Below are 27,371 nucleotides of genomic sequence, written 5' to 3'. Positions count from 1 at the left end.
TTTTGTTTTGTGGATGTAAGAAAAAAGCTACAGATAGTCTTTTGCTACTGTCTTCTTTGGATGACTGTTCCTTTAATCTCTTCCTTATTATTTAAATATCATCAAGATTGTTAGCTTAAGACATCTTGTATTCCACTGCAAGGTTGAAGTCCATTTTCATGCTTTGACATTACTTCTTTTTTCACTTAAATCTTAGCTCTTTATTTCCAGTACAACTCTTAACCTTTTTCAGTATGATTATACTCTAAAAAAAATTGTAATGAAAGTTACAAAAACATTTTGATGAAGCATGATAAATATAAGCAACTAATTGATAGGACATCTGATCAGCTATTGAGGCAGGGTCAGCAGATTCTTGTGCTAACACAGGTGACATAGGATACTTGGCGTTTGCAAACCAAATTTTGGTCATAAACAAGTGCAAAATGTTGACATTTTTGTTCAGAAACAACTTTGTATATAAGCAAAAGCATTTGTAAACCAAGGTTCTACTGTATTTTATATTATAAGGAGAAATATTTAAAAAAAAAAACAACTTATTAAATATATATATATATATTTATATATTTTTATTTTAAAGTTTTTTTTTAATCATTGATTGCCCTTAAAATATTTTAAATTATTTTGTCAGAATTATATACATATATTTTTAAACAACATTTTTACCTCCTTTAAAAAGACATAAAATAAATACTATTATAAATGTTTTGTATTAAAATACTGGTAATAATAATTTGGAATTGAGCATTCAGGCTTCTGTTATTCATTAAATATTTCATCTGCTGAAAGTAAAGGTTGCTGTTGACATATTATCAGAACCGTCAAATTATTTTGTATAATTTAAAAACTTTTGAGTTTATTTGTATTTTAAGGCTATATACCGGTACCTTTATAAACAAATTTCAAATGCACTTTTTTTTTTTTTTAATTTAATCATTGATAGAGTGAGAGGGCGTTGAAAATATTTTGTTTTGGTCTCATTACAAATATTTTATAGCAGTTTCTGTTGTTTGTATTGTGACTGATATGTGTATTATAAGATTACATTTAAAATGTAAATGCCTTCATAGCTCATATATTGATGTGTACAAGAAAACAAATATAGTTAACATTCATTGTTAATTTGAGGCATGTTTGAAATTGTAATCTAGATATTGCTTGCAGCTTACAATGTTTTTAGGATTCATCACTTGCATGCTACTTGTGTTATGTTTCCTCCCAAATGAAATCTAGTTCAGAAATAAAAGGAAATACATTTTAGGAAGGTATTAACATAATTTTTTTTTTTGCAAAAAAGATACAAATGGCTGTTCATTCTTAAATTTGTTGTTCTATGCTGCATGTTGTGATCAATTTTCTCATTTCTTTTACCTTCACTCAGCTCATGTTTTCCTTTTTTGTTTTTTCCTTCATAATTTCACTGGCACTGCTTGAGTTGTTATATGTTCAAATGTAGTTTTGTTTAAATCTTTTTTAAAAAAAATAACGGTATGTTTTCTTCCAAGAAGCTCTGTCATTAGAAAGGGGAATGAATAGGAATGCTTTTTGCACATACTGAAATGACTAAATGCTTGTGTTCAGCATTTGAATGTCTCCCTTTTCTTATATTTATACCATAAAGAAGGTGAATGAAATGTTTGTTATTATAGCTTTCATATTGCTTTTATTTGTTCCTATTATTAACATACTATTCTAATTGGGTTATATTTGGATTGTTCTCATGAGTACTGTTCAAATCATAGGACAGTAACAAGGATGTTCACTTGTACATATACAGACAATAAAATTCATTGAAAAAATACAACAGATAGTAACATCCTGCTCACTGTGTTCCAGCTTTTTGTCTTTTTGTTGTATTTAATTTTGTAGTATTTTTGTTAAATTTTTAAAACCTTATATCTGGGTAAGTAAATATTTATAATGTTCAGTGTTGTTTTTTTAATCTATTATTTTTATGTTTAAATTTTAAATTCTTTTTGGGCATAAAAATGAGCAAATATAAGCTTACCGTACTCAAAAATAAAATTTGAATTGTTACTTATAGGTTCTAAATTGAATCGTTACTTATAGGTACTAAATTGAATCAATAGGAATATCATAAAAACAACCTAAAATAAAGGCAGTGAAGAGAGTGACATGCTCAGCCATTACACAAAAACAAACCTGATAGTGTTGGAAGTGCATGGTCTATATTGATTGTTAAAACTACTGTGGAGCAAATAGCATAAGAATTGATGTTGCCATGGCAATAGCATTTATCTTTATGTGCTTGCACCAGTGTTATTGATTGTGTAGTTCTGGATTCATCCTCAACGTAATTGCTAACACTTTTATTCCCCTCTAAAACTAGTTACTTTGTCACTTTTATTTTATTTGCCTTCTCTAAGTCAGCCAGTAATGTTACATAGTTAAATAGTCTCCATACTCCATAGTAGAAATTTAACATGGATTCTAAACAAAGGTATTTCTAAATTATCCAGTCAATTAAATTATTATTTTAACTGATTTTCTTTTTTTTCATTTCAGCTTAACTGATAAAGATAACCTCAAAGGTACTAAAAAAATATTTATCTAAAAAAAATGTGACAACTTGTAATTTATTGCATTGTATAGATGAAAATTGGTAAATCTTAAACATGATTTGTTTTTCTCTTGTTTCAATAAATGTTGGTTTTTACATCTTTTAGCCCCAAAATGAATAAATTCCAAGAAGGTCTTCAGCAACAAAGAAGACTGATTGAGCAGCTTCGGTGTGAAGCCCAAATAACACGTTTTCGAGTTTCTCAGTGCATTGATGACTTGCAGAAGTATTGTGATTCCCACATAGAGGAGGATTATCTCATCAGTGGCTTCAGTAAACCAAGTGAAAATCCATTCAAGGAAAAAGGCAGCTGTGCAATATTATAAACTGTTCATAACATTCGTAGATTTTAATGTGGCCTCAGTTTAAGTGTGTTAAAGATCAGATTTTTTTTGTGAATAAAATCTAAAAAAAATATTGACATTGGTAATGTCCTTTTGAATTAACAAGATATAGGCAATTTTTTTTTTTTTTTTTACAATTTTATATTAAAATACTTTTGATAATTATTTGATTTACCATTTTAACAAGACATTCTTTTCTCTGTTGTTTCTTTCAACAACCATTTTGCCAATTATGATCTACAATAACTTTTTTTAAAGGAATAAATGTTAAAAAAAAAATGTGTATTCTTATTTATTGTATTTATTTAGTCTGCATTTCAATTTTTAACTGAATAGCAGGATTGTTTTTTTCCCCCTCATATACACAATAAAGCAAAATGATGTGAATGAAAAGTATCATTGTATTTACAACCTTCTCATCACTATTATCTCATTTTTATGTTGATAAAATACATCTATTTAGCAGTAAAAAAAAAAAAAGAGGCATTTTTTTTTATTTTAAAGTGTACAATACCAAAAGTTTCTGTTCGAAGAAAGTGTCACAACACTGAACTATCCCAACTCAAAACCATTAAAAATTTTATGAATGTTTAATAAACAAAATAGGCGATTGTAGCAGATAAAAAGAAAAGTCTAATTTGTTCCTGCACAGGTATTTTTTTCTATAATTTATTGCATAAATTTTCAAAAGTATGCAACACCAAAAAGTAAAATTCATATATTACTTTTCTAACTATTTGCATTTTGTGCAAATAATGGAAAATTTCTGATACATGGATAATGAATGAAAAATGGCACATTTTTAAAAATTCCTTTATTAACATTTTTGGTTGCAGATCCTGGAGGTACAATTATTATTATTTTTAAAGCTTTTAGTATACTGGCATGTTATATCATTATTGGGGGGGGGGGGGGGGGGGGGGGTTTAAGGGTCAACATTAATTTATAAGTTACTGCACTTGGTGGGGGTGGGAAAATGTTTACATAAAAATACTAACCTGACTGGCTGTCAAAAATTTTAGTACCACTATATTAGAATTTAAACATGCAACAACTTAATTTTTCAAAAAATACCACTTCTAGATACTATGCTGTTAACAAAAATTCAAAGCATTTCAAATTTAAAAAAAAAAATTAAGAACCAGAATAATAGTTGATACATTACTGAAAGAAAGTAATATGGAAAGAAAAAAAAAAGAATATATAGATATATACATAGTGCCATAAAATTTCATAATTTATTGTTAGTGAAGTATAACCTTTTCCCTTGACCAGCCTAACTTAAATGAAAACAAACAAAATACAAGGTATGTTTTAAAGTACCAGTACTGAGATAAAATTAACAAAATTTATTCAACAATGAGTCCATGAACAATAGAATCTAATTTTTCAGTAAAAGTGATGAAAGAAAACTGTTTTTTAACTCTCTCTCTTCCTGCTTCACCAAATGATTTAGCCAAAAATTTATTTTCAACAAATTTGTACATAGCTGAGGCGACATCATCTGGATCATTCTTGCACAAAAACCCTGTCACATCATGTTCAACTGTCTCAAGTGGACCACCACTTTTCATGGCAATAACAGGACATTTCATGTACATAGCTTCAATGGGAACTATACCAAAATGTTCATGTTCTGGTGTGTATATAAGACACAAGCTGTTAGTCAGGAGGGAAAGTTTTTCAGAATCACTAAAAGAGCGCAGGAAGGTAATTCTTTCTTCCAGTCCAAGTTTTTTTGCTAGGGAAACTAGCTCATTGAAATGCTCCACATTTTCAACAACTCTGGAATCATAACCACCAGCCATTACCAAATGTACTTCAAGGGAAGGATTCTTTTTTAGAAGTGTGTCTGGAGATGTAGTAACGATAAAATTAATTTTTAGCTAAAATCTGATAGTTTATAATCAACTTTGAGAACAAACAAAGATTAAAAAAAAAAAAGAAAATTAGTTTAAATTGCACAAAAAAATGTATACTTTTGTTTTTTAAATGTATATGTTCTGTTTACTGGAACCAGAACTCTGATATGCTAACTTGGTTATGAAAATCTAATGAAGTTACTACTTGTTAATGAAATTTGAAACACCTAATGACTTCCAAGTGTTGTATAAATTAATAAAATATTAGTTAGCAATATGTCTTGAGTCTCAATCACAACTATTGCTGTCTGAAGTTACTCTTACCATACCTGTTCTACCCTTCCCACTCAGTGTTATAGAATTGGAAGGCTTACAGTTTATTCATTTGTGTAACAGTGACTTACCGATACCCCTTGCCATGCATTAATACAAAATATTTCATGAGGAACTTAAATTATCTCTTCATAGCTCTGTATTTTTGAAAAAGGAAAATATTTGCTTTTTAAGTTATTCTCATTGAATTTCCAGTGTAAGAAGCAAAGGAAAAAAAAAAAGACAACCACCACTTCCTACAATAAAGTTTTCTTATCTTTAACTGGTCAGTTATAAAACACTCAAATACCATGTTCTAGTGGGACAACCTTCCCTATCCATCTCAGGTTAAATGTTAACTTGATTTCAGCTACTGTATGCTGCTAGGTAATAGCGGGTATGCCATTGTTTGAAAAACAGTAATTACCAAATGCATTGATAGCCAATGTCAGGTTCTTTTTCCTCTCATATCTATTGATGGACAGTAAAAAATCTTTGGCCTTTAATGGAAGTAGATCTGCTGAGATAGGGTCAACAGGTTTGTCGAAGTTAGAGAAATCGGGTATAGGATACAAAACTTCTGGTTTTACTTGCACAAGACTTGTGAATGTTTTATGAAAGATGTCAGCTGTGGAAAAAAATGTGTATATACATAGGACTAAATCCTTGCTAGATATAATTAAATAAAAATCATTAATCTAAGGCAACTTTCTTTTTGAGAGATGCTGGGATAGGGTCATTATTATTTTTGCTGTGACATTGGTAAGGCAAGTAAAAAAAAAAAAAGTTAAGTTCCCCTTTCAGACCTTGTGACCTATAGGGCAGAGGATGTAAAAAGTCATCTGTTTCTATGGCCCACAGTTAACGAGAGTGGCCAGCACAATGACCATCTGACTTCACTTTTCCCCAACTAATGTCAGGTACCCATTAGAGCTGGGTGATCTCAGAAGCTCCCTAAAGATCCTGAAAGTAAAAATTACAGTCTTCACCTGGATTTGAAAGCCAAGCATCTTACCACTCAGCCACTATGCCTCCTTTGGTAAAGCAACTTTGTTGCATTTTTGGCATTCATAAGAATTACTGAAACTGAGATATTTTCCCCCCATTTTATATTGTGAGGAACATTACATTATTATTATAGCAATAATAGGGATAGATAGAAATGGAAACTTTTTTTTTTAGGAAGATGATTTGTTACAATTATCAATTAAGAATTTTTGTGCCTTTGACTTTTATAAAAATGAAACTTAAATTCAAGATTTTAATGCTCAAATAGCTGTAAAGAACAGTAGTTATCAACTTTTTATCCATCACCTCATTTCAAAGTGATCCACAGCCAAAAAACATTTTGAGGGTGCAAGGAAACATGAAAAGCTGTGTGGTTTATAAATATTATTTTGAGATTTAAGTTCTGCATTAAACGTTGTAATAGTAAAAATTAAAAAAAAAAAAGGTGTGTTGAGACAAGATATAGTCTAGCAGTCATTTCAAGAATGATGCCAAGCAATTGGTTAGATCTAGATCTGCTTTCAGTATTGTGTAGGGAAGTGACATATCATAGGCAAATCCTTTAAACAAATACTCTAGTAATCCAATTTTTTCTAACATTTGAAGAATTTGATGGCTAATTTATTAAATACTGGTATAAATGTTTCTAAGCATCTAAATGAAAAATAGTATACTGTTTTTACTATTACAACTTTTCACAAAGAATTTAAATATGCATGTCAATATCTCAAATTTGAAAAATTATAGCTGCCAATTAAATACCTCATCATTTTTTTAATGTAAAAAGGTCAATACATTTAATAAAGCCAAAATTAAGGTAGGCTATGGACTGATATTTAGAAACGGATCTATGTTTGTTTATAATGCAATTATTTCTACCTGTAAATTTACTATTAACTAGAATAAGGTCTGCCAATCCTGTTGTCTTTTCCTCTATGAAATCAATAGGTGCTCTATATATTGTTTTTAATATGCTTTTTCTTTGAGTCAAAAGCATATCAGGAAAATGGCAATAAAAGATAACTTTGGCTGATGCAAGCTTTAACACAGGAATACAAGCTGAAATTTGATCTACAAATATAACATCAGATTTTGGACCACTTATAACAAAGTAAATAGCCGCAACAATCATACGTAAATATGCGCACAGAGCATGAAATTTTCCGAAAATAGTTCTAGGTAACCAATCACCAACTACTGAAACTTTCAATGTTCCATCTTTGGTTTCCTGAAAACAGTGTGACTGGTCGTGATGAGACGTTATAAACTGAACACTGTGTCCACGAGATTTTAAAGCGAGTGCAGCATCAATGACCGCTCTTTCAGCTCCTCCAATACCGAGGTCTGGGTGAATAAATGTTATTATACCCATCATCAACGACTAGAATTATTATAATTATATCTTGATTCTGTTTTTTTAGTTTTATCTACCGCAATCGATTAACATGAAGGCTTAAAGCCCTTTTAAGAAAAAAGATATTTGTTTCATTAGGTTAGCCTCAGTAGGACTAGATGTAGACTATAGATCTAGCCTAGATCTATGACGATTGGTTTTGATTAGTACAGGTCATCAAATAAAAACGAAACCGGAACAACATTTATAAAAACAAAGGAAAAAGTACTTCCGCTGGAGCTTTATCTTATCTAAGCTACCAGCTAGGCTACAACAATAATAATAAATCATTATTATCAATAATGAAGAGTTGGTGACCTGTGACCCCAAATATTTTTCGAGTCTGTTTGGGGCTCTGAATAAACCTTTATCAGTTTATTTTCATTAAAAGTTTTGGATTTTCATCAAATGTTATAGCCAGCCAAGCATCCCAAAGGACAGCGTGGAATGGCAGTGGTCAGGGTTCGAACCCTTGACCGTCGAAACGATATTTCAAAATGATAGTTGAAGAAATATGAATAACTTAGGCTTAGATGCTAAATTAGGTGATAAAAAAAAGAAATTTATTTTTAAAAGCATCAACAGAAATAAAATAGACATAACATTGCTATTGAAAGTATCTGGCCAACATAATTGGCATGCGTAGTGCACATGAAAATAAAAAAAAAGGGAAAAAATATAAAATAGAATCCAATTAGACTCTCTATAACAAAATGGCTGAATCCAGAGATCAAGTTCTCATTGACTTTCAGGTATTGGACTAATGCTTCGTCTCTTTCACAATCATAATGATAAATTTTTATTTTGATTATAAGATCTTTGGTTGAGGCAAAACTAGATTAGTTAGACTAATAAATAATCAACCTCTTAGGTCTTAGTTTAGTCGTCTAGAGTAGATCTAATTCATAGCTAGTCACTAGTCAGACCTAGTCTAGATCTAGAATCTAGATCTACAGTAACTTACGTTTATCGAACAAGTTAAGCTCATTCGATGACATTTTTTATGTTTGAATTTGTGTATCTCCGTAAAAATTAGACCTAGAAAAAAACTGATTATATCTATGAACTCCTCATCCATTTTTCTTAAAAAGTAGACATGTTTTATTCTATTACTACTCAAAGTTAAACTTATATTTGATGTTAAAGTGAGTCAGGTCGATGATTTCAAAAGCTTAAATTATCGAACACTTTTTTACCTTTATCTTATCTTATCGAACATATTAAGAACTTATCGAACAAATGAGAAGTATGGTGTTTTAAAAGTGTTAAAATCTTAAAATTTTGTGAAAAGTATGGTGTTTCAAAAGTGTTATAATCTATTTTTTTTTTATTTATATCATTTTCTTTTTACGCCATGTCAAGACAGACAGATTTTAGTCATTTTCACATGGTCCACATCGAAGGAATCTATAATCTATCACTGATCAGCTCTGCTTAGAAACTGACGGTGCTAAGCCCAGTAACGCATTACCGTAGTACTTATTTAGGTCCAAGCTATTTTGAGACATAAGACCATTAATAAATTAAATCCAGATATTATGTATTTGAGGGAGAGCCTAATAAGCTTTGGTAGCCAATAGGTAATCCTCCCCAAGTCATTGCAGGACACAACAGTTTACTTGGTTGACCTAAAAACAAAACATACGGTACGCGGCCCTACGTAACTAGCTGCCGATCTAGCACGCTCAGTGTATGTAACAGCCCAAAAGTCAGTGCTAGATATTTTTCGATCTGGGCGGGGAAGGGGGGGGGTGCTGAAAAGCTATGGTAGCTTGCGAGCTGTGTTACCTATAGATGTAGATAGATCCGCCCTCCCTAAACCACCTGGTTGACCAAAAAAAAAACCACCGTATTTTAGAGCACGCTTAGTATTTGTCACACACACACAAACAACATATCTATATATCTATCACGCCTAGTGTTTGTGACCTAATTAGCGGCTTGACCTTAGGTACTCGAATGATGGCTCCTCCCCCTTTCCCCTCAACATTGTTCTTACTACAACTTGAACAATGTTTTGGGGCTGCGTTGGTGGCCTGGTTTACACCTGTGTGTTGGGCTGTCACTGACCATTTTTTTTTTTTTTGTTGTGTCTGATGGCTGCGTTTGGATTGAGTCTTGAAATTTACGTTGTTACTTTGCACTGAAAAAGTGTGAATGTTGGAGAGTGGAATTGCGTAAGAAGAAAGCGCGGGTAAGGGGGTGTAGGCAGAATAAGAGAGTGGTTAAATGTGTTATTGTTATTATTTTGAGTATTTGTGATGTTTCAAATGAGTGTCTTTGTAGCGCATTATGAGCTTCATCATACTTTATGGTATATGGTACTTTATATATATTTTTTTTTAGACCCTGCGCCACACGTCTAGATGGAGAAGCACAACTGACTATGTATTTGAGGCTGACGTCACATTTTAATGGTCGATCAATTATTGATGATCTCTTGATACAGTGTCTTGACTGTTTCTCTCCCCCCCCCCTTGTTTTTTTTTTACCTACCAAAGACATTTTTATTTCAAAATACCATATCTATATTCTATACCTCCCCCTTAGCCCTTTCGTTTTATTAATATCTCTTCACGTCAAGCACATGCGCTAGGTATTGGTTTATAACACATAATTCAGAAGTTAATAGAATGGGGCATCTGAAAAAAAAAACACAACTGGATATATTCTAAATTCATTGTTCCTGTGTTGTATTCTATATTCCTTCCACCTATGGTGGCTCAACGATGATAATAGCATCAAACTATATGTGTCATAAAATCAAGCTTTTAAAATGGGTACAATTAGTGCATATCGATGTAAATCTATTTACTTAGAAAAATATAGCACATTTACGGTAAACCACAAATAGCTGATACAAATTGTAACACATGGGTAATTTATATATGTACTTTGCATTACATTATTTTTAAAAATAACAATTAAAAAATATATAATTTAAATATTTTGTGTTCTTTGGGTTATATCCCTTTGATGTTTATTTTTAACATAAAAATGGCGTTCTATATCTTACGAAGCTGAGATTGCTTATATAAAAACTGCTATTATCGAACACCCCCTTTTTAAACCTCAATTTTCATGTTTAGGTAGCAAAGGACACTTTAAAGAAAATTGTTGCAAATATTTCTCAGCCGAATTAGAAGCGTATTATATAGGTTTTGTTGAGCTGAACATCATTGGCATTAAAAAATACCCTTAACCCGAGACTTCACTTCACTCTTCCCAAGAGGTCAAAAAAAGTAAAATTTTTATACCAATATTACCAATGCACTTTGAATATAAGTAAAAAAAATTATCCTCGGGTGAAAATGAAACTAAATATAACTAAACTATAAAGAAATGGACGATGCACAATAGGAATGGACTAGTTTCGTCATAATCATCGAAATAAAGGAGAATTTTAAAAAATACAATGGGGTGTTCGATAAGTACCTTAAAACGAAGGTGTTCGATAGATGTAAGTTACTCTAGAGATTAAAAGATCTAGCAGACTCATGAGTTGAGTTGAGAATCAGAATGAGACTGATTGTGATTATCACTGATAGTCAGTGTCATTAGTGATACTACTTTTACTAGTGTTACAGAATTAATTTATTAAATGAGTGAATTTCAATTTTCACTAAACTAAGAAGTCTAAGTCACTAAGATCCATTTATTGATTTATCATTATCATTATGAAATGATTATCCATGATTTATTTTTATTATTTAAATTATTTTATTATGAATTATCTAGTTCTAACAGACTAAAGACTAGTAAAGTAAACACTAATCTAGCTAAAGACACTAAAGTCTATATATAGTATCTAAGTAAAGGACTCAGAAGCGCCCAAAGATCCCGAAATTAAAAATCCCAGTCTTCAACAGGATTCGAACCCAAGATCTCCAGTTCAGAAGCCAAGCGCTTTACCCCTCAGCCATAGTGCCTCCATACTCCATATCTATATAATAATATTCTATTTATATACACCCGGTATTACATTTGACATAGTAGTCGATCGGGCAAGTGTTACACATTCTGGTGCCAAAATACACATTTTGACCATCAGTGTTACTAGGGAGATGAAATTCCGGAACTTCTGGTGTCCAAAAAATGACGTAAAAACTTGAGACAAGAGTTTTCCTTACTGCTACATAGGTCTTTGTTTGAAATCGATTATGCTCATTATATATAAAGATATCATTGCTAAAAAGAGTGAATTCGATTACTTTTGATGATGGAGAACATTTTTGTCTTTAACAATTTTTTGAAAAAAAAAAAAATGTATTTAAATATTTTGCATTGAAAGTATATACATTTTTATTTTTGCTGATACTCATCACAGAAAAGTCGTACCCTGTTGATTTTTTTCCTGTACATGTGTCTGGCTATATTCCTACCAATTTTCAGATCGATCTATTGTCAACACCGAACACACTTGAAAAAAAAAATAACATTGACCTCAATGGACTTTTCAGGTTTTATTTTTTTTTGTATAGAAGATATTGTTTGTCACCAACAAATGAAATTATTATCTTGTAGCAGATATTATTAGCTACAGATCTAGATACTTTTGAAAGATTTTTTACCTTGCAATTTTTTTAAAAACACATTTGAAAAAAAATTGTTTCAGGCGATTTTGATCCCAATTTTTAAATATTTTGTTATTTTCTGCCATCACAACGCCGCCATTTTGTCCCCGCCTCTCTGAGATTTCTTGTAGATCTAGACCCGATAATTTGTTTTTTTCATCAATATTTACATTTTAAACAACTGAAGTTCATAAATATAAATGAAATCAGAATTGTGAGCTAGAAATTTACAACGAATACTAAATCTACTATTAAATTTCTTATTTAATAAGTAGATCTATCGTCTACGAAACTCAATCCCAACTTTTTAACTTTTGACCTTGGGGGTGTGTCTCGCCGGCTGAGCCAGCGACAAGCTCTCACTTCACTTTCTCCATGTCAACCAATGTTAGGTCAAAACGGCACAAAAGAGATCATAACTTTCTTAATGTTAAACATACAGTCATAATTTATACACCATTAGAAAGTTCTTTTAAAGTATTTTAATGATGTACTAACGAAAAATTGTTTTTTCAAAGATAAATTTTATTTTCACCTCCCTAGTGTTACACATTTGGACTTTTTTAGGTAGGCAGTCTGCTATATGCCTATAAGTTTCATTCTTAATTTTTTTTATTTTCTGAATTATTTCAGGCTGTGACAGGGATAGAAGATTTTGATTTATGCACTAATATTCTCACACAACATGACTGGAATTTAGAGGTATTGTAACATTTTTATTATTTTCTTTTAGCATTGAAAAGTAATGCCTTAACAGTAGCACACAAATTAGGGTGAGCCATTAATCTATACATTAATATAATATATATGCAAATCTTATTTTATGTTTTATTTGAAAAGGTGTCCAGTGTGTGTGTGTGTATATATTTAAGATATGAAAATTCAGGGGATAACTATGCACTTGTGTTTGAATCTTATCCTTCAAAGTTTGGGAATATTTTTCTCCTGCTACTGAAACTCTTGAGAAGCATGAAATGCAAGACACTTCACTGATAAGTGGCTGAGAAAATAGCAGTGAAATAATACCATAAAATAATGACTTCATTAATTCTGCACTGTCTCAATGCTGCGATGACTTTGGAATTCTCAAGAGATACATGTTTGGGAAGGACATTTATTTGATTGTATGTCTAAAGAGATTGAAGCAATGGATTCTTATTGTGTTGTCATTTTATTATAAGTCATTTCCTTGAAGTATTTTGTTTCTTCCACTTTGAATTTTTTTTTTTATTAGATATTGATTAGAATCATTTCATTTTTTTTTTCCTTTTAGCAAGCTGTGAACAGCATAATGGGTTTTGGTCCTTCAGATGCTGGGGGTGGGTATATACCAGATGAAATAGGTCCCTCACCTGCAGAAGAAAATATTGATGAACAAACAGCATCTTTAAACACTCCTGGTTTGATGGAAAAGATGGGGGTCCACTTGAGACCCTCTGACCATGGAGCTTCAGATATGGCATCAGGCCCATCTTACAGTTCGTCACCTCTAAACTTTACCAGCAGAATGATTTGTTTCAATGTAGAGTACAGAGATAAAAACATCAATGTTGTTTTGCCAGATACAGAAACAGTTGGTAATTCTTGTGACTAGTTTAAGATCTAGTTAAGTTCTAGTTATCAAAAATTTGTTTTCGCATTTCTAGAGAATAAAATGTTAGTAGCTTTAAAAAAAATTTTTTTTAAAATTTACTAAACTTTGATGCAGGTCGAATAAAAGATGTTCTTGAATCAGAATTAGGCATTCCTAGAGATAAGCAAGAATTAAAGGGATTGGTGAAGCGTAAACGCAACGTTGATGATACGGTATTTTATTTTCATTTGTACAATCTTTATTAAGAAGTTTGTATTTTTACATTTTAAAGAAAAGCATTTCATAATATTGACACTATAATTAGAGTGATTTTTCTTAGCTGTTTTTTGTTGTTTTTTTTTGTTTATCAGAATTAAGATTTAATCATAGGTTTAAATTAATTACCCCCAGAGATGGTAGAAAACTAAAACAATATTATTGATCTTACTGCATTTTATACTTGTAGACAGTGTTAAAGGATTTGCATCTGCCTAAAGAGAACACATTGTACCTGTTGACCCCTCAAATTACTAATCCAACAGTCAATAAGGCTCATGTTCAGGAAGGAGAAGGGTAAGTTTTTACATCTAGGCAGACGTGTACATTTGCATAAGAAATTAATTGTCAAAGATATTTTAACTACCCTTTTTTTTTCTCTAGCACATCACAAGGGTTAGAAGGAGATAGAGAATACTTACTGAAAATAACATTTCGCAATGATTCAAAGTATAGAAACTTTTCACTGAAATTTAATTGCCAGAAAACTGTCAAAGATGTAAGTACTTTTTAAATCAACTTCTTCTATTAGCTGCATCATAAACAGACATGTTTCTATAGCACTTGATTCATTAAGGCTTATTGTATCAATAAATATAAAACAAATATGAAAGATAAGAATATCAATTAGTATTTTTCACTGACATTTAGCAGTTTTTTAACAAACTGAATGACACTTTTCTGGGATGCCTGAGATGGTCCAGATTTTAAAAAAAGTACAGGGTTTTTACTTTATAAATTTCTTTTCCCTATTTTCTTGACCTTGACTAGTTTATAAACTTGTATTAGCTAGTGGGATGATTTGAAATAGAGCTAATCCTTTCTTGTAAACATTTCTTCCATATGTAGACCTATTTCACAAGTTGAAGCATTCAATGTTAAACAGTTGACTTTTTTTTTTCTAAATGATAAAAATGCATTAGCATAATTTGTAAATTACAAAAATATTTTTGTTTTTATGTGATTTAGTTGAAAATATCTCATCTATACGCTAGTATAACTGTCCTGATAAAAAATATAGCCTACTCTGTTTACTGGTCTAATGATGGAAAGTGCTTTTAATATAATGAATTAAGTTATAAATTTAGGGAAAGTTCCTACTGAAGTAGGATATGCTATAGGAGTAGAGACACTATCACCATTATTAAAGCTAAGGGAGAAACATCAGTGTTCGTTAAACAGAAACATTGTAAGAAATAATTGTTGGAGTCAATAGTATTGTTCAAAATCATCCATTTTGACTAATCCAACTCTTAACCACAAGCTTTTTTCCTCATTCTACACACAAAGCCAGATTTTTTTACTTTGTAGGGACATTTGGTTAGTCTATAATAAAAAGTTTGCAGATGATGCAGCACTCATATCTCATTCGCAAGGATGATTACAAAGGCTTATGAATGCTTTGGCAGCTGCTGGTCAAGAGTTTAGCCTTACAATAAGCCTCTACACGACCAAAATCCTGGTACAAGATGTTGCAGAAATACCACCGATACATAATGGAAATACACCCTTACAGCGGATCAACAATGACCAGCAAACTAGATTTAGACACTGAGCTGACAAAAAGAATAGGAAAGGCTTCTTCAGCAATGACAAACCTCTCCAAGTGCAACTGGGAAAATTTGGCAACCAAATTACTAGCCAACAATGCCTTGTTGTGAGCACTCTTCTTTATGGTTGTGAGAGTTGGTCAACATAACTGTGTCAAGAGCGTAGATAAAATAGCTTTCAGGTTCGCTGCCAGCAACACATAATGTGCATCTCCTGGGGGAATCATTTCTCCAACTAGGACATTAAGAAACTGATGCACAGCATCTATCTCATCTGACACAGAGAAGACTACATTGGCTTGGACATGTTACCTGCATTCCAGTTTTAAGAATCCCTAAAGAAATCCTATATGCTGAGCTTGCTAAGGGTGTCAGACCCAAGGGTCACCCAAAACTAATCTATAGTAATGTCTGCAAGCAAGACCGGACAACATGGTGGCAGACTGTGCGTGCTGGTATGAACCTTGCCGAGACCAAAAGAAATTAAGCTGCCTTAGTCAAGAGAAAGAAAAAAAAAGCTGTCCTATCAGCTAGCCCTAAAACAGATGCATATACATGTACAAAATGTGGCCACTCCAGAATTAGTTTAATTAGTCACATCAGATTCTAACACGTCTCAAGACGAAACCAAAATCAGTGACTCTAAGACAAAAGGAGCCATATAATAAAGGTTTTAAAAAATTATTAGTAGATAAACAAATAAATCATTCAATAAAAAAGTCGTATTTCAAGGTTTTATTTTAAAAAATGACACCCTCTGAACAGAAAGGAAAAGATTGGCAAATAATTTATCCTTTTTCTTTTTAAATAATTGTGACAACAATTGACTAATTTATTAACAAATTTCTAAACATTTAGTTGGCATAAAAAGACAAGGACATAAAAAATTGAAATTATCAAGCTTGAATGAAGTTTTAGATTATTTAAAATCTGTTCATGGCTTTCCTTGTGCACAGGTGAAACAGAGTTTGCAGACACTAACAGAGGTCCCAGTACGCCAACAAGCATGGACAGGTTGGCCTAGAACTGTATCAGACCAGGTGAATATATGAAATCTCATTTTAAAATATAATATGAGTTGGGAAACATTTTGAGTTTGCTAGCCTGCTTTTATTCTAAGTTTATTTTTCCTCCATTTTAATATGAGATTTTATGCTTAATTCAATGTAGTCACTGAAATTCTCACTTGAGCTCAACCAGTAGTAACTGTTATATGCTGTGTTGGATTGGTTAGAGTGATTGCCTCTTAACATTGGTGAACTTTCTGCTTCAGTATCTGCCAAACGTCTTTGTAGTTAGTGCAATTTTGACAGGAAGATTTGGATTAATTTTTCAAATTATCAGTTTGTCTGATTAAATAAAAAAAAAGTAAGCATTTTTTTTATTACCATTTTTTTTGCTATTCATTTGTAATAAAAACAAGATATTTAATCTGTTACCTTTTAGGAAAAGCTTTTTGCTTGTGGTCTGAACTATCCATCACATGATCTAGAAATGAGTAAATCAGAATCTGTAGCAGAACCAAAAAAACAAGATGTTGAGGTGAGTCATATTTGCATGCTATGATTTTGTGTTTGCAAGTTTGCTATAAATCTGCAAGCAGCTATCATGCTGTTGGAACTCTAAAATGGTAGTAATAAGATTTAGAATTAAGATTTTGCTTGGAATTCAGTCTTCTTTCTCTAGCCAGCTTTATTCTGCTCATCTCTTTTGCAGACTGTGCCAAGGAAAAATAGTGTGCTGTTTTCTTCAGTTGTTCAGCACTGCCGTACAGGGTGTTGGTTATGTTGGGCAGTAGTGGTAGTAGGGTCTGCCTAATGTAGATTAGGAAGGGGCATTTAAAGAGGATATGGTTTACAGATTCATTAGAGTGTGTGCAGTGTCTACATAGGGGTAGGTGTGTGGGATGTATTTTGTTAAGATGGTAATTTAACAGGTGAAAGTCCTGTTCTTATTTGAAAGATTGTAGATTGCTTTTTGCGGGGGAAGAAGTTAATACTGTCCAGTTTGTTTAGCATACATTTCTTTGTACATAGTTCTGCCTGTGTTTCCTGATGCCCATCTTTGTGATTGTTGACTAACATTGACCTTAGGGTGAGGTAGTTAACTGATCTATCTGGTTGTTCCATAGATGATCCTACCTTTGATGGTGCCTTTTTACCCACTGTAATGTGTGATATAATATAATATGTAACTGTGTGCATAAGGCTAAATCATAAGATTTATCCTATTCATTTGTTTGTATTAATTGATTAGGAGATGGAGGCAGAGACAGATGAAGATGATGCTACTTGTTTAGATTCATTTGATGATGATGACCTTTTCTCACAAGAACTTGCATTACCACGCAGAGTTGAACCTTTAAGTAGGAAATCTTTATTTCAGAATAGCTTTGTTTATTTCACCACCTCATTGTATTTCTTTTGAGCTATAAAAGTATCTAGTTTGAGTATTGTTATCTTGAAATAAAATATTAGGCAATTTCCAAGAAAGTCAAAATAAAATCTATTACATATTTTTTATCTGCATTTTTTTTCTAGTACCAGATGGGATTAATAATGAAAAAACAGCCCTTGAACATTTTGCCAAAGAGTTTGCCAATAGGTAATAATTTGTTTTCTTTTGTCTGTGTAGTCATAAGTAGAAGTATTTTAAAATATTTTTTTTTCTTGTTATTTGATCAGCTTTTTTTTTTGTCTCTTCTTGTTAATGATTGGCTTTTTTTTTTTTTTCTTATTTGATCGGCTTTTTTTTTTTTTAACAATTTCATTAAAAATATTTCAATTTAAAATGCATTTATGACTAGAAACTGTTTTTGTCACAACTTTGTCATCATATCTTCTAATTGTATTTAAAAGACTTTAGTCTATTAGGATACAATGTTCCTTTGTTTATATCCTTGCAACTTGAGATGCTTCAATGCTTTGCGTGTTTGTTTAGATATGGACCTTGTCATCCCCATTTTTTTATTGGAAGCCTTGATGACGCCATACAAGAGTCTCTGGTTGTGAAGGCTTCAAAAGTAAGTTAATGTCAGACATTCTAATATAGCATTTTTCATACAGCTTGTTTGATGCATAAATAAATGTTTTAGCCCAAAATATGAAGTTGTGCTCTAATTTTGCTGTAAATGAATGAACGCTTGAAATGGTGTTAGAACCATAGATTATACTCAATCTTAGTCTCTGTTTTCTGGAGTGAGATGGAAATAAACTCAGACTAAAACAAACATCCAATTTAAAATATATATTCATATTCTAGACATTTCAAGAAAAAAATTAACTAAACTCTTGTGCATTTTTGTTCAGCAAATTTATAAAATATTTCATGAAGGTTTACACAAATTATTTTAATCAAATAGACTGGATTTATTACTAGATTAGATTGCAAAGCTTGACCTTTTATGGTCCTCTGGGAGCCTAAGATTCTCATTGAATAGTGTAAAAGTATGCATCTTGGAATGTATTTTATTTATTTCAAAAAAAAAATAGTTGAAGTCAAATGTACTACCCTGTTTGTACCATTTTGAAAACACAAAAGCTCTATTTAATTTCTTTATTTTGACAGCGCAAGCTTTTAGCTGTCTACCTCCATCATGACAACAGCATCTTTTCAAATGTATTTTGTTCTCAATTACTTTGTGATGAGGCCATTGTGAATTACCTGAGTGTACATGTAGTAACTTGGGCTTGGGATCTAACATCAACAGAAAATACAGCCAAGTAAGGTCACACTTTTTACAAAATTACTAATTGTACTTTCTGAAATCTAAATTTTTTAAATAATCATAATACTAAATCCTTATTGTCCTAGCAGTACATTAAAAGAGCATTAGGAATTAAAAACAAACAAAATATATGTCTATACCACAATTTACAAGTTGAATTTTATTCACTGATTTTGTCTACTGGAAGAAAAGAGTTTTTATGTCTGTTCTTGAGATTGGTATCTCCTCTGTGATGGTAAAATGTTACCATTGTGATCCAGAGTGTACTTTGAGGCTCAAAAAATTGTGTTCAGATGTATTTATTTGGCTAAATTTGTGAACAGATATTATCTAGTAGCCATTATGTTTCTAACTTGTATTTGCTAAATCTGTTTGAAATGTGTCAGAAAACATGTTTTTTCTTCCCATAGATTTCTTCAAGTTGCAACACGCCATTTTGGTAGTGTAGCAGCCAGTCAAATGAGAAGCTATAGCACTGATCAACTGCCTTCTCTTCTCTTGATTTCAAGGTCTAAAGCAACCAATGAAGTTATTGATGTTATTCAAGGTCTGAGTAGTATTAATTTGTAAACTGAAAAGTCAAGTCAAAGATTTTTTAAAGTACTTTTTAGATAGTTCCAAGACTAAAACTAAAATGTGTTTGTCTTTAGATCTCTACTAAAACAAATGTCTTCTCATCATAAAATTGTTGTAATAAAATCAGCAGGTATATTATGGGGTGTTAGGGTTAAACGAGATATGTAATTTTCATTTGATATTTTAAGACTTTCAAAATCTCCCTCAGCTTTAATGGACACATGACATCTGTTAGGGAAAGTAAAAACACATTGTAACAGAAACCTTCGAACCTAGAAAAACATGAACTATACATCATCTGCTTAGGTCTTGCAGGAAAACCCATATGCATAATTAATAATAATAAAGCTTGTGGTCAAGTCCAGAGATGAGAAATGCAGTATTTTCCATGGCATACATTTGGTTCAACAGCCCTCCTCTCATCCATGCTAAACGAACAAACAAAAACTCTCAGATAGACATGAACTTAACATCATCTGTTCAATAGGAGAATTCAGGTCATGCAGGAAAACCCAAAATGTATAACTAGAATGTCTAATCATACATTTTGTTCATAACCCTCCCCCATACTAAACCAACAAACAAAGACTCACATGCCTTTGTGGCTGTCAGTAATAATTTAAAAACATTTTGTCTTTCCCCAACTGGTGTTGGATTCCACTACCCATCTTAGGCTGGGTTAACTAGAAGATGTTCTGGTCAACAAAATACCCAGAATAATAGAATAGACCAACTTTTTTTTTTCCTTACCCACATTTTATAGTCAAACACTCAGTCAGACCCTGGAGTAAAATTATCTGAAATTGCCATGTAACTGGATTTGTTTTAGAGATTATGTACAAGTGTAATTTTTTTTTAGGACATGTGACGTTAGATGAAATGATGATACGTTTAATGCATGCTGTGGAGGTGTTTCAAGGACAGAGAGAATCTGATATTAATGAGGAGGTTAGATTACTGTTCATTATTTACTTATGCTTTATTTATTCCACTTTGCTACAAAAATGCTGCATTTTAATTATTTATATATATATATATATATATATATATATATATTGTTATAACTCTGGTGGTGGTGGTGATAGGGGTAGTCGTGTGTGTGTAGTCAGCCAATGCAAATCACCCCAGGCCAGCATTAGATGAGCGGTCAATTATGACGAATTAGGGTGGTCCACAGCGATGACTGGCGAAGTTTCAATAAACATCTGTATCTGTGCTGTGAATAGTACTAAGTCCAGTTGGGTGTAGTCATGAATAGTCAGACATTCTGTCTTGTACTACATAACTCCGATCAAGTCCGACCCAATGAGCCCGGTGTAAGAGTCACTTCTGAACAGTTGAACCCAGTGCAAGTCAGGGATGAGGTGGAGAGGCCAGCGCAAGAGTTGATTATGGCGGTATGTTTTTAACAGAGAAATATTTGTAGTCTGTGTTACCAATTGTACAATATTGGTTGTGATTATAAGACATTAAAGTGTTACATTACTTTGGCGCCCTGAGTTTTCAAGTTCTTTAAGCTGATGGTGTTGTGTGGAGCAGTTGTCAGAGAGCCTGGATAGTGAGAATCGTTACAATATGTATAAATGTAATTTGTTCATTGTGGTTTGCTGATGACCACTATATGTCATCCAGTGGACTGAGGACTTTGCACTGCTGTTTTGTGCCTCCTGATGTGGCTGGTGAGACCTATGTAATCCAGGGATGTTTGACTGCTCAGTGGGCAGGTTATTGCATCTGGAGCTTGTATCAATTGCTTTGATTTTGGTCTGGCACTTTTCTTCTACCAGTGCTGTTTTTTTGTTCTCATCAAAACAATTTGTGTGCCCAGTACCACAGTGCTCTATCATGTGCTTTTCTCTCCCAGTTCAGTTTCAATTCAGGGCTTTATATTGTTTGGATATGATGGAAATGTTAGGATCATTGAGAAAAAAATGTCATTCATTTGTTATTCTATTTTTTTTACAGAAAGAAAGAGAAAATAGAGAAAGAATCAAACAAGAACAAGATGCTGCCTACATGGAATCATTAGCTGCAGACAGGAAAAAGGTTGGTACTTGTAATAGTTCATTCATTCATTTATTGACAGTTAAAGTTGTATGACATTATTAGACTTTGCTAATGGTTATTAAATTTGTATTCAGTTCTATTGAAGCTTACTTTTGCTAAAGTAGTTACTTAGATCAGTGTTTCCCAAACTGTGTTACGCAAAGCCTGAATAGGTGTTCCATAAACTACTGGAATAATTGACTAGTAGGCCACCACCTGAATTTATCTACCTAAAAAAAAATAAGCAGTCTTCTGCTAAATACTCGCTAAGTTTTTATATTGCTTTGGGACCAACCTTCATGGTTGATAAAATGTAATTGGATATTTATCCTTACAGGCTGAGGCTCAAAAAGTTGAGGATGATAAACGTCGGGAGGAACAGCAACGTTTAATAGCAGAACAAGAGAGAAATTTTAAAGAAAAAGAAGAGGCAGAACGTATGAAAGAGGTCAGTTCACCATATTGATGTACTTTGAAATTTTAATGTCAAATCTAAGTGTTAACTAACAATCTACAATGACATTCTAATGTGAATATTTTCATCTATTGCTTCTAAAGGCCATCAGTAAGTCTATTGCCACAACAGTCCCAGAAGAACCTCATGAAATGTGTACAGAAAGAGTTACATGTCTCAGGTTTCGTGTCCCCCGAGGTGAAATCATCATCAGGAGATTTTTTGTGGAGAACTCACTTAGGGATCTTCTGAATTTTTTAACTTCCAAGGGCTTTCACACAGAAGACTATAAAGTGATTACCACATTTCCACGTAGAGATGTAAGTTCAAGCATATCTGTCTGTTCAATAGAGAATCACAAAACATTTTTTCATTGATGTAAAGTGTAACTTAAGTCAGTTTTTTGGGGGGTTTTTTATAAAAAAAATTTATTATTATAAGTTATTTAATTTTTTTTTTTTAAATTCTTAGGAAATATGTGGGGGAAAATTTTTTTTTAATTCATCGCTTGATTTTGTAATTATTATTTACCAACCAACTGAAACAGCTTTGAAAAAAAAAAAAACATTTCCAGTGTTCTTTCTCTTTCTCAGTAGTGCACAAAATATAGTTACGAAGTTACAATGAACAAGCATTTCATTTTTATTTATTTTATGGCTTTTATTTCAAGTTATTAGATTGATTTGTTCAACTTTCCATTTTTATTGTTATCACACATGAAAGTAAAAAAACTGGACTTTGAAAATACATCAAAATAAGTTTTAGTGAATATTAATTGAATAGATAAAGCAAATTGGAAGGTGTTTGTATGTATACTGTGTTTTCTTCAGAATTTCAAAGGCTCTAATACTAGTGATTAATAACTCAAAATAATGTGTGCTGTTTTTTATTATAACATTTTAGTTCCACCCATTTGCTGTTTTTTTTTTATTACTATTCCTCTTCTCAGCTTGCAACTTCTTCTTGGAAACTAGAACATGGGTGGACATGGTTCTCAAAAACGGTTTAACTATATTTCCTAGAAATTTGACAGTTGATGTATATCTTTGGCAAAAGAATTACTAGCTAATTGGCCACACTGGAACAGTTTTGAAAAAAAACTAATATTTCCAGCATTCTTTCTCTACTTTTTCTGTTATAATTTTTCTGAATATTATATTCTACAATTAAATATGGTCTAGATAATCTTTATCTTGAGCAGACATAATCCATCATCTTCATTAAAGAGTGAAATAAATAAATACATGTTCAGAGATATTTTGCACAGCTTCTTCTAAGTCTAGATCTATAGGTTTATCCTTAGAATTATTTACTCTGAGAATATTTATTCCTAACCCCGAATTCTTTTTCAGGGGGCGGGGGGATAGGGGCAGGGTTAAAAAAAAATGCTCCTTTTTTGAAAAAAATCTATCAATCATTAGTAATTCAGAGCAAAATAGCTCGTATAAAGGTTGGTCAGCTGTATAAAGGAGAAATCTTGTCTTTTAAAAAAAAAAAACTTTGTTACTTGTTTTTTATTTCTATAGCCAAGAATTCTTTGTAATGCAGTAGTAAAAATGTCATGATATGTCAGTAGTAGATTTACACCTTAGTCAAAATGTCATATGTCAGTCAAGATTATACTTAATAACTCTGACCAATAGATCTATATTAAAAATCCTTAATAAATTATGAGTAGATTGATTGTCTCTAATGTTATTTACAACTATGCCCTCCTATATTAGGAATAAAAATTGAACATATAAACATAATTTATAAATTAATAAATGTAGGAGCCTTTTATTGAACGAAAAAAAAACTCCAATCATTGCATGTAATAATTATATAAATCTGTAAAAAAAAATTTTTTTTTGGTCTTTCCCTTCAGATTTCCGGCCTGGATCCATCAAGTACACTTGAAGCTCTGAATCTCTATCCACAGGAAACTTTAATTTTAGAAGAGCGGTAGTAACTGACTAAGATTGTGTACAAGAGTGTACTTGTGATCTGTCTGGTGATGGATGAATGAGGGGGGAATAAGACCTTCGCAATAATCTGGTCTGCTTTTATTTCACACCACCTTTGACCAATCAATGTTCTGGTCAGCAGCTTGGACATCAGCCCACCATATGCTTTGCTCAGGGATAGAATGTTCTAGACCTTACACACTTTTTATTGACCTTTTATCATCTTGGATGATTTTTTTTTTTGCCTTTTAATATTTAATTGGCTATTAAACCTTTGTACTCTAGCCTGCAGATATAAGTTTTGTTTTGCTAACAAGTTTAAAAAAATAAAAATGATGCTGCTATAAGGACATTTTTGTCATGGGTCGGTTGGTATTTTGTGGGGGTGTTTCATTTTCAAATGTATTTTTACATTGGCATTGTGAGGTTTCACAATATCTGGGCATAGTCAGGTTGTTTTTTTTAACACACCACCTGTTTATAATTAGGACAACCTATTTGAAAAGTTGTGACCCAAATTTAATCTAAGCATCTATGCTTTGCTCAAGAAATTTATAGGTTGGGTTTATCAGTATCATAGTTTTTCCAAAATATTTTGTCCAGACAAGGAATTATGTTACTGGTACGGTGGTTTACCAAGCCTTCAATAGGAATGTGCTCACTGTTACCTGTCTTTATTTTGTTATATTAATGGTTTTGTTTTAACTTTGCTACTCAAACTCTACTGGAGCTTTTCTGAACATTTCAGTTCATTCTTTTAAAACTTTAAAAATATACTCGAAAAACTTTTTTTTAAAGCTGAACATCTAAATTTGAGTTTGATTTTCAACAATTTGTATGAAACTTTCCTGTTGTAAGGAAGTCTTAGAGCGGAACCAAAAAAAAAGAAGAAAATTGAAAGTTTAGTCATGTACTTGTTTTGTACTGGTGTTTCTTGTTTTGGCACTGCCTGTCCTATCAGCCTCTCTGTAATGAATCTTTTATTGATTCGGGTTACACAAACATTTCTTGTTTATTTTAGTTCTGAATTTTTTTTTTAAATCAGATGTTTGTACATTTAAAAACATAATTTATTATATGTTAACTATACTAGTCGTATTAATAAGAAAAAAATAAAAGGGTTTGAATGTTTCATTGGTGTGTTTACTTCAAGTATATGAAGTGTGTATTTAGCTACTTGAAGTATCAATATCTTAGACTTGTTCTGTTGGTTTTTTTTCTTCTGGTGGTATATTGTTATGCGAATCCCCCCTACTCCTCTTGTCTCCATGTGTATAATACAAACTTCTATTTATTTCCATCAAATATAAACACATGTTGTTTATGACCGCAGTTAGAGAATCACTTCATTGTGCTGTGATAGAATACTGTACTTGAATACAAGGTTTAGTAAGATTGACAAGCTAAAACATTATAACTCTAAAACCAAACAGCATGTCCATTCAACAGTTCACTACTAGCTGTCTGGTTTATTATTGTGATAGTGTCATCTGCAAGGGAAAACCAAAAAAAAAAATAGGTAAATAATCAGTTTCATTAAACTTGTAAAAATTTACAACTTATTCTGTATTTTTATGAAATGAAAAAAAATTTGATATTATAATAATTAAACTTTCTCTTTATTACAATTTTGTTTCATTATTAAAATGATGCTATGACTTCATGTTTCTTCTCGTTTTATTTGTGTTACAAATTCACACATTTATTGATGGCTTTTAAGTTGAGATGATGTTTATGTGCCATTCTAAAACTTTTGGTTTGACTGAAAAGTGGGAAAGACCTGTACAGATAGTATGCTCCTGTAAGCCATTACTAAGGAAAAAATGTACGAGTCCAGTAAAAACACTATGCTTGTGGCAGATTAGTAGAGTACTAAAGTTATGAATAAAAGGTAGCAGGTTTGAATCCCATTATTGGTCAGTAGCTAACTGTTAGGGCATAGAAAATCGAGTTGCCTGCTGGAATGTCCGTATACTGCAGGACAGCAATAAAAGTGAATGCCGTAGATATAGCAGCCCTTAGTGAGGTACGCTTAGCGAGCCAATGGACACTGACTGAAAGGGGGCTGGCTACACACCCTCTACTGGTCTGGAAAGAGACCCCCCGAGGAGCACATGCAATCGGGAGCGGCCTCTTTCGTGATAAAACATCTTGCCAAGAAACTACTAGATATTCCTGTTGATCACTCAGGCCGACAGATGTTGCTTAGACTACCGTTAGATGTCTCGTCACTATCAATGCTTACGCTCCCACGTTTAAGACAGAGCCTGATACCATGGAAAGTTTCTACGCTGACCTGAGCAGAGTCCTATGCAAGGTAGATGCTGTTGACAAACTCATTATCATGTGTGGCTTCAATGCTCGAGTGGGGAGCGACTACAGCGCTTGGCCGTGTGTCCTAGGTAGAGATGGTATTGGCAGCTGCAATGATAACGGCAGACTTCTGTTGGAACTCGAAGTAAAACTTGCAATCATTCCATCATCTTTCCTTTGCGTTCCTCATGGAACATAGGGCCTCGGTAAAAACACGAAACTCTCCACGGTCTCTTGCTAGTTTTTTAATGACTTACCGGGTCTTTCTTGTCCTCTCGGCTTCATCTAGAACACTGCGTCGTCACATTCTTGCAATAACCAACACAATTTTCCACCAAAAAAGTCGTTTCAAGACCACATGGATGCCTTTGCGCTCAAAGCACTGGCACCTGTTGGATTGCATACTAGTGTGACAGTGCGATGTTAAAGATGTGGTGCACACCAGGGTAATGCAGAGCGCCGACTGTTACACGGACCATCTTCTTGTTCGAAATAAGCTGAACATCACCATCAAGATAGACAAAAATGGCTCTTCTAAGGTAAAGAAGCTAAATGTTGATATGCTGGCTGACCATGGAACTATACTAAAGGAACGCAGACTTTTTTTTAAAAAAAGCCGTATAGAAAACAGGTCCTTTGCGCATGTTCTCGCGCATCCTGCAATGCCTACAAAATAAAATGATGGAAACAAAGAAGGATTTCACGCCTTGAACGTGCACGATTTACCCGTGTTGCTAAGAAATTTTTTTTTTTTTGGCTTTTTATAAAAAGATCGATAAAAACTTTATCCATTTTCAGACACGCTGATATAGTATAGTTACATGGGCTGACGTACG

General features: G+C 32.4%; 3 protein-coding genes across 5 annotated transcripts; 2 read left to right on the top strand and 1 right to left on the bottom strand.

The window, feature by feature from the left end:
* Positions 1 to 2,021: 2,021 nt before the first annotated feature.
* LOC106061585 (guanine nucleotide-binding protein subunit gamma-1-like) lies at positions 2,022 to 3,407 on the top strand. Its single transcript, XM_013219769.2, has 2 exons — positions 2,022 to 2,461; positions 2,688 to 3,407. Exons 1-2 carry the CDS (start codon positions 2,445 to 2,447, stop codon positions 2,905 to 2,907), a joined length of 237 nt encoding a protein of 78 aa, XP_013075223.1. The 5' UTR covers positions 2,022 to 2,444; the 3' UTR covers positions 2,908 to 3,407.
* LOC106061540 (alpha-1,3/1,6-mannosyltransferase ALG2-like) lies at positions 3,009 to 7,763 on the bottom strand. The gene is made up of 3 exons (XM_013219712.2): positions 6,987 to 7,763; positions 5,527 to 5,727; positions 3,009 to 4,777 (listed from the first exon to the last, which is right to left on the bottom strand). The coding sequence occupies exons 1-3, from the start codon at positions 7,480 to 7,482 to the stop codon at positions 4,275 to 4,277; spliced, it is 1,200 nt and encodes a 399-aa protein (XP_013075166.2). The 5' UTR covers positions 7,483 to 7,763; the 3' UTR covers positions 3,009 to 4,274.
* Positions 7,337 to 25,885, top strand: LOC106061517 (FAS-associated factor 1-like). 3 transcript variants are annotated; one of them, XM_056029431.1, is made up of 19 exons: positions 8,209 to 8,252; positions 11,893 to 11,960; positions 12,708 to 12,776; positions 13,348 to 13,651; positions 13,783 to 13,880; positions 14,114 to 14,220; positions 14,308 to 14,422; positions 16,430 to 16,513; positions 16,920 to 17,015; positions 17,730 to 17,838; positions 18,014 to 18,077; positions 18,414 to 18,495; positions 19,041 to 19,195; positions 19,611 to 19,747; positions 20,636 to 20,724; positions 21,742 to 21,822; positions 22,160 to 22,270; positions 22,381 to 22,596; positions 24,144 to 25,885. In XM_056029431.1, the coding sequence occupies exons 4-19, from the start codon at positions 13,366 to 13,368 to the stop codon at positions 24,222 to 24,224; spliced, it is 1,911 nt and encodes a 636-aa protein (XP_055885406.1). In that variant the 5' UTR covers positions 8,209 to 8,252; positions 11,893 to 11,960; positions 12,708 to 12,776; positions 13,348 to 13,365; the 3' UTR covers positions 24,225 to 25,885. The 3 variants fall into 3 exon arrangements, with proteins under 3 accessions (XP_055885407.1, XP_013075135.2, XP_055885406.1); XM_056029432.1 differs by lacking the exons at positions 8,209 to 8,252; positions 11,893 to 11,960 and adding an exon at positions 7,337 to 7,449; XM_013219681.2 differs by lacking the exon at positions 11,893 to 11,960 and having other exon boundaries at positions 8,092 to 8,252.
* Positions 25,886 to 27,371: the final 1,486 nt, after the last annotated feature.

This window comes from Biomphalaria glabrata, chromosome 5, assembly GCF_947242115.1.
Source record: "Biomphalaria glabrata chromosome 5, xgBioGlab47.1, whole genome shotgun sequence".
Classification (NCBI taxonomy): Eukaryota; Metazoa; Mollusca; class Gastropoda; family Planorbidae; genus Biomphalaria; species Biomphalaria glabrata.
This window is presented reverse-complemented; position numbering and strand designations above follow the sequence as displayed.

Excerpts from the sequence above, each read along its gene's own strand:
- LOC106061540 (XM_013219712.2), bottom strand. The coding sequence starts at position 7,482 with ATGATGGGTATAATAACATTTATTCACCCAGACCTCGGTATTGGAGGA. Across the intron at positions 5,728-6,986 it reads AGTTAATAGTAAATTTACAG|CTGACATCTTTCATAAAACA; the intron begins GTAGAAATAATT and ends TTTTTTCCACAG. Across the intron at positions 4,778-5,526 it reads ATTGGCTATCAATGCATTTG|ACACACTTCTAAAAAAGAAT; the intron begins GTAATTACTGTT and ends CTACATCTCCAG.
- LOC106061517 (XM_013219681.2), top strand. The coding sequence starts at position 8,214 with ATGGCTGAATCCAGAGATCAAGTTCTCATTGACTTTCAG. Across the intron at positions 14,221-14,307 it reads CATGTTCAGGAAGGAGAAGG|CACATCACAAGGGTTAGAAG; the intron begins GTAAGTTTTTAC and ends TTTTTTCTCTAG. Across the intron at positions 19,748-20,635 it reads AGTTATTGATGTTATTCAAG|GACATGTGACGTTAGATGAA; the intron begins GTCTGAGTAGTA and ends ATTTTTTTTTAG.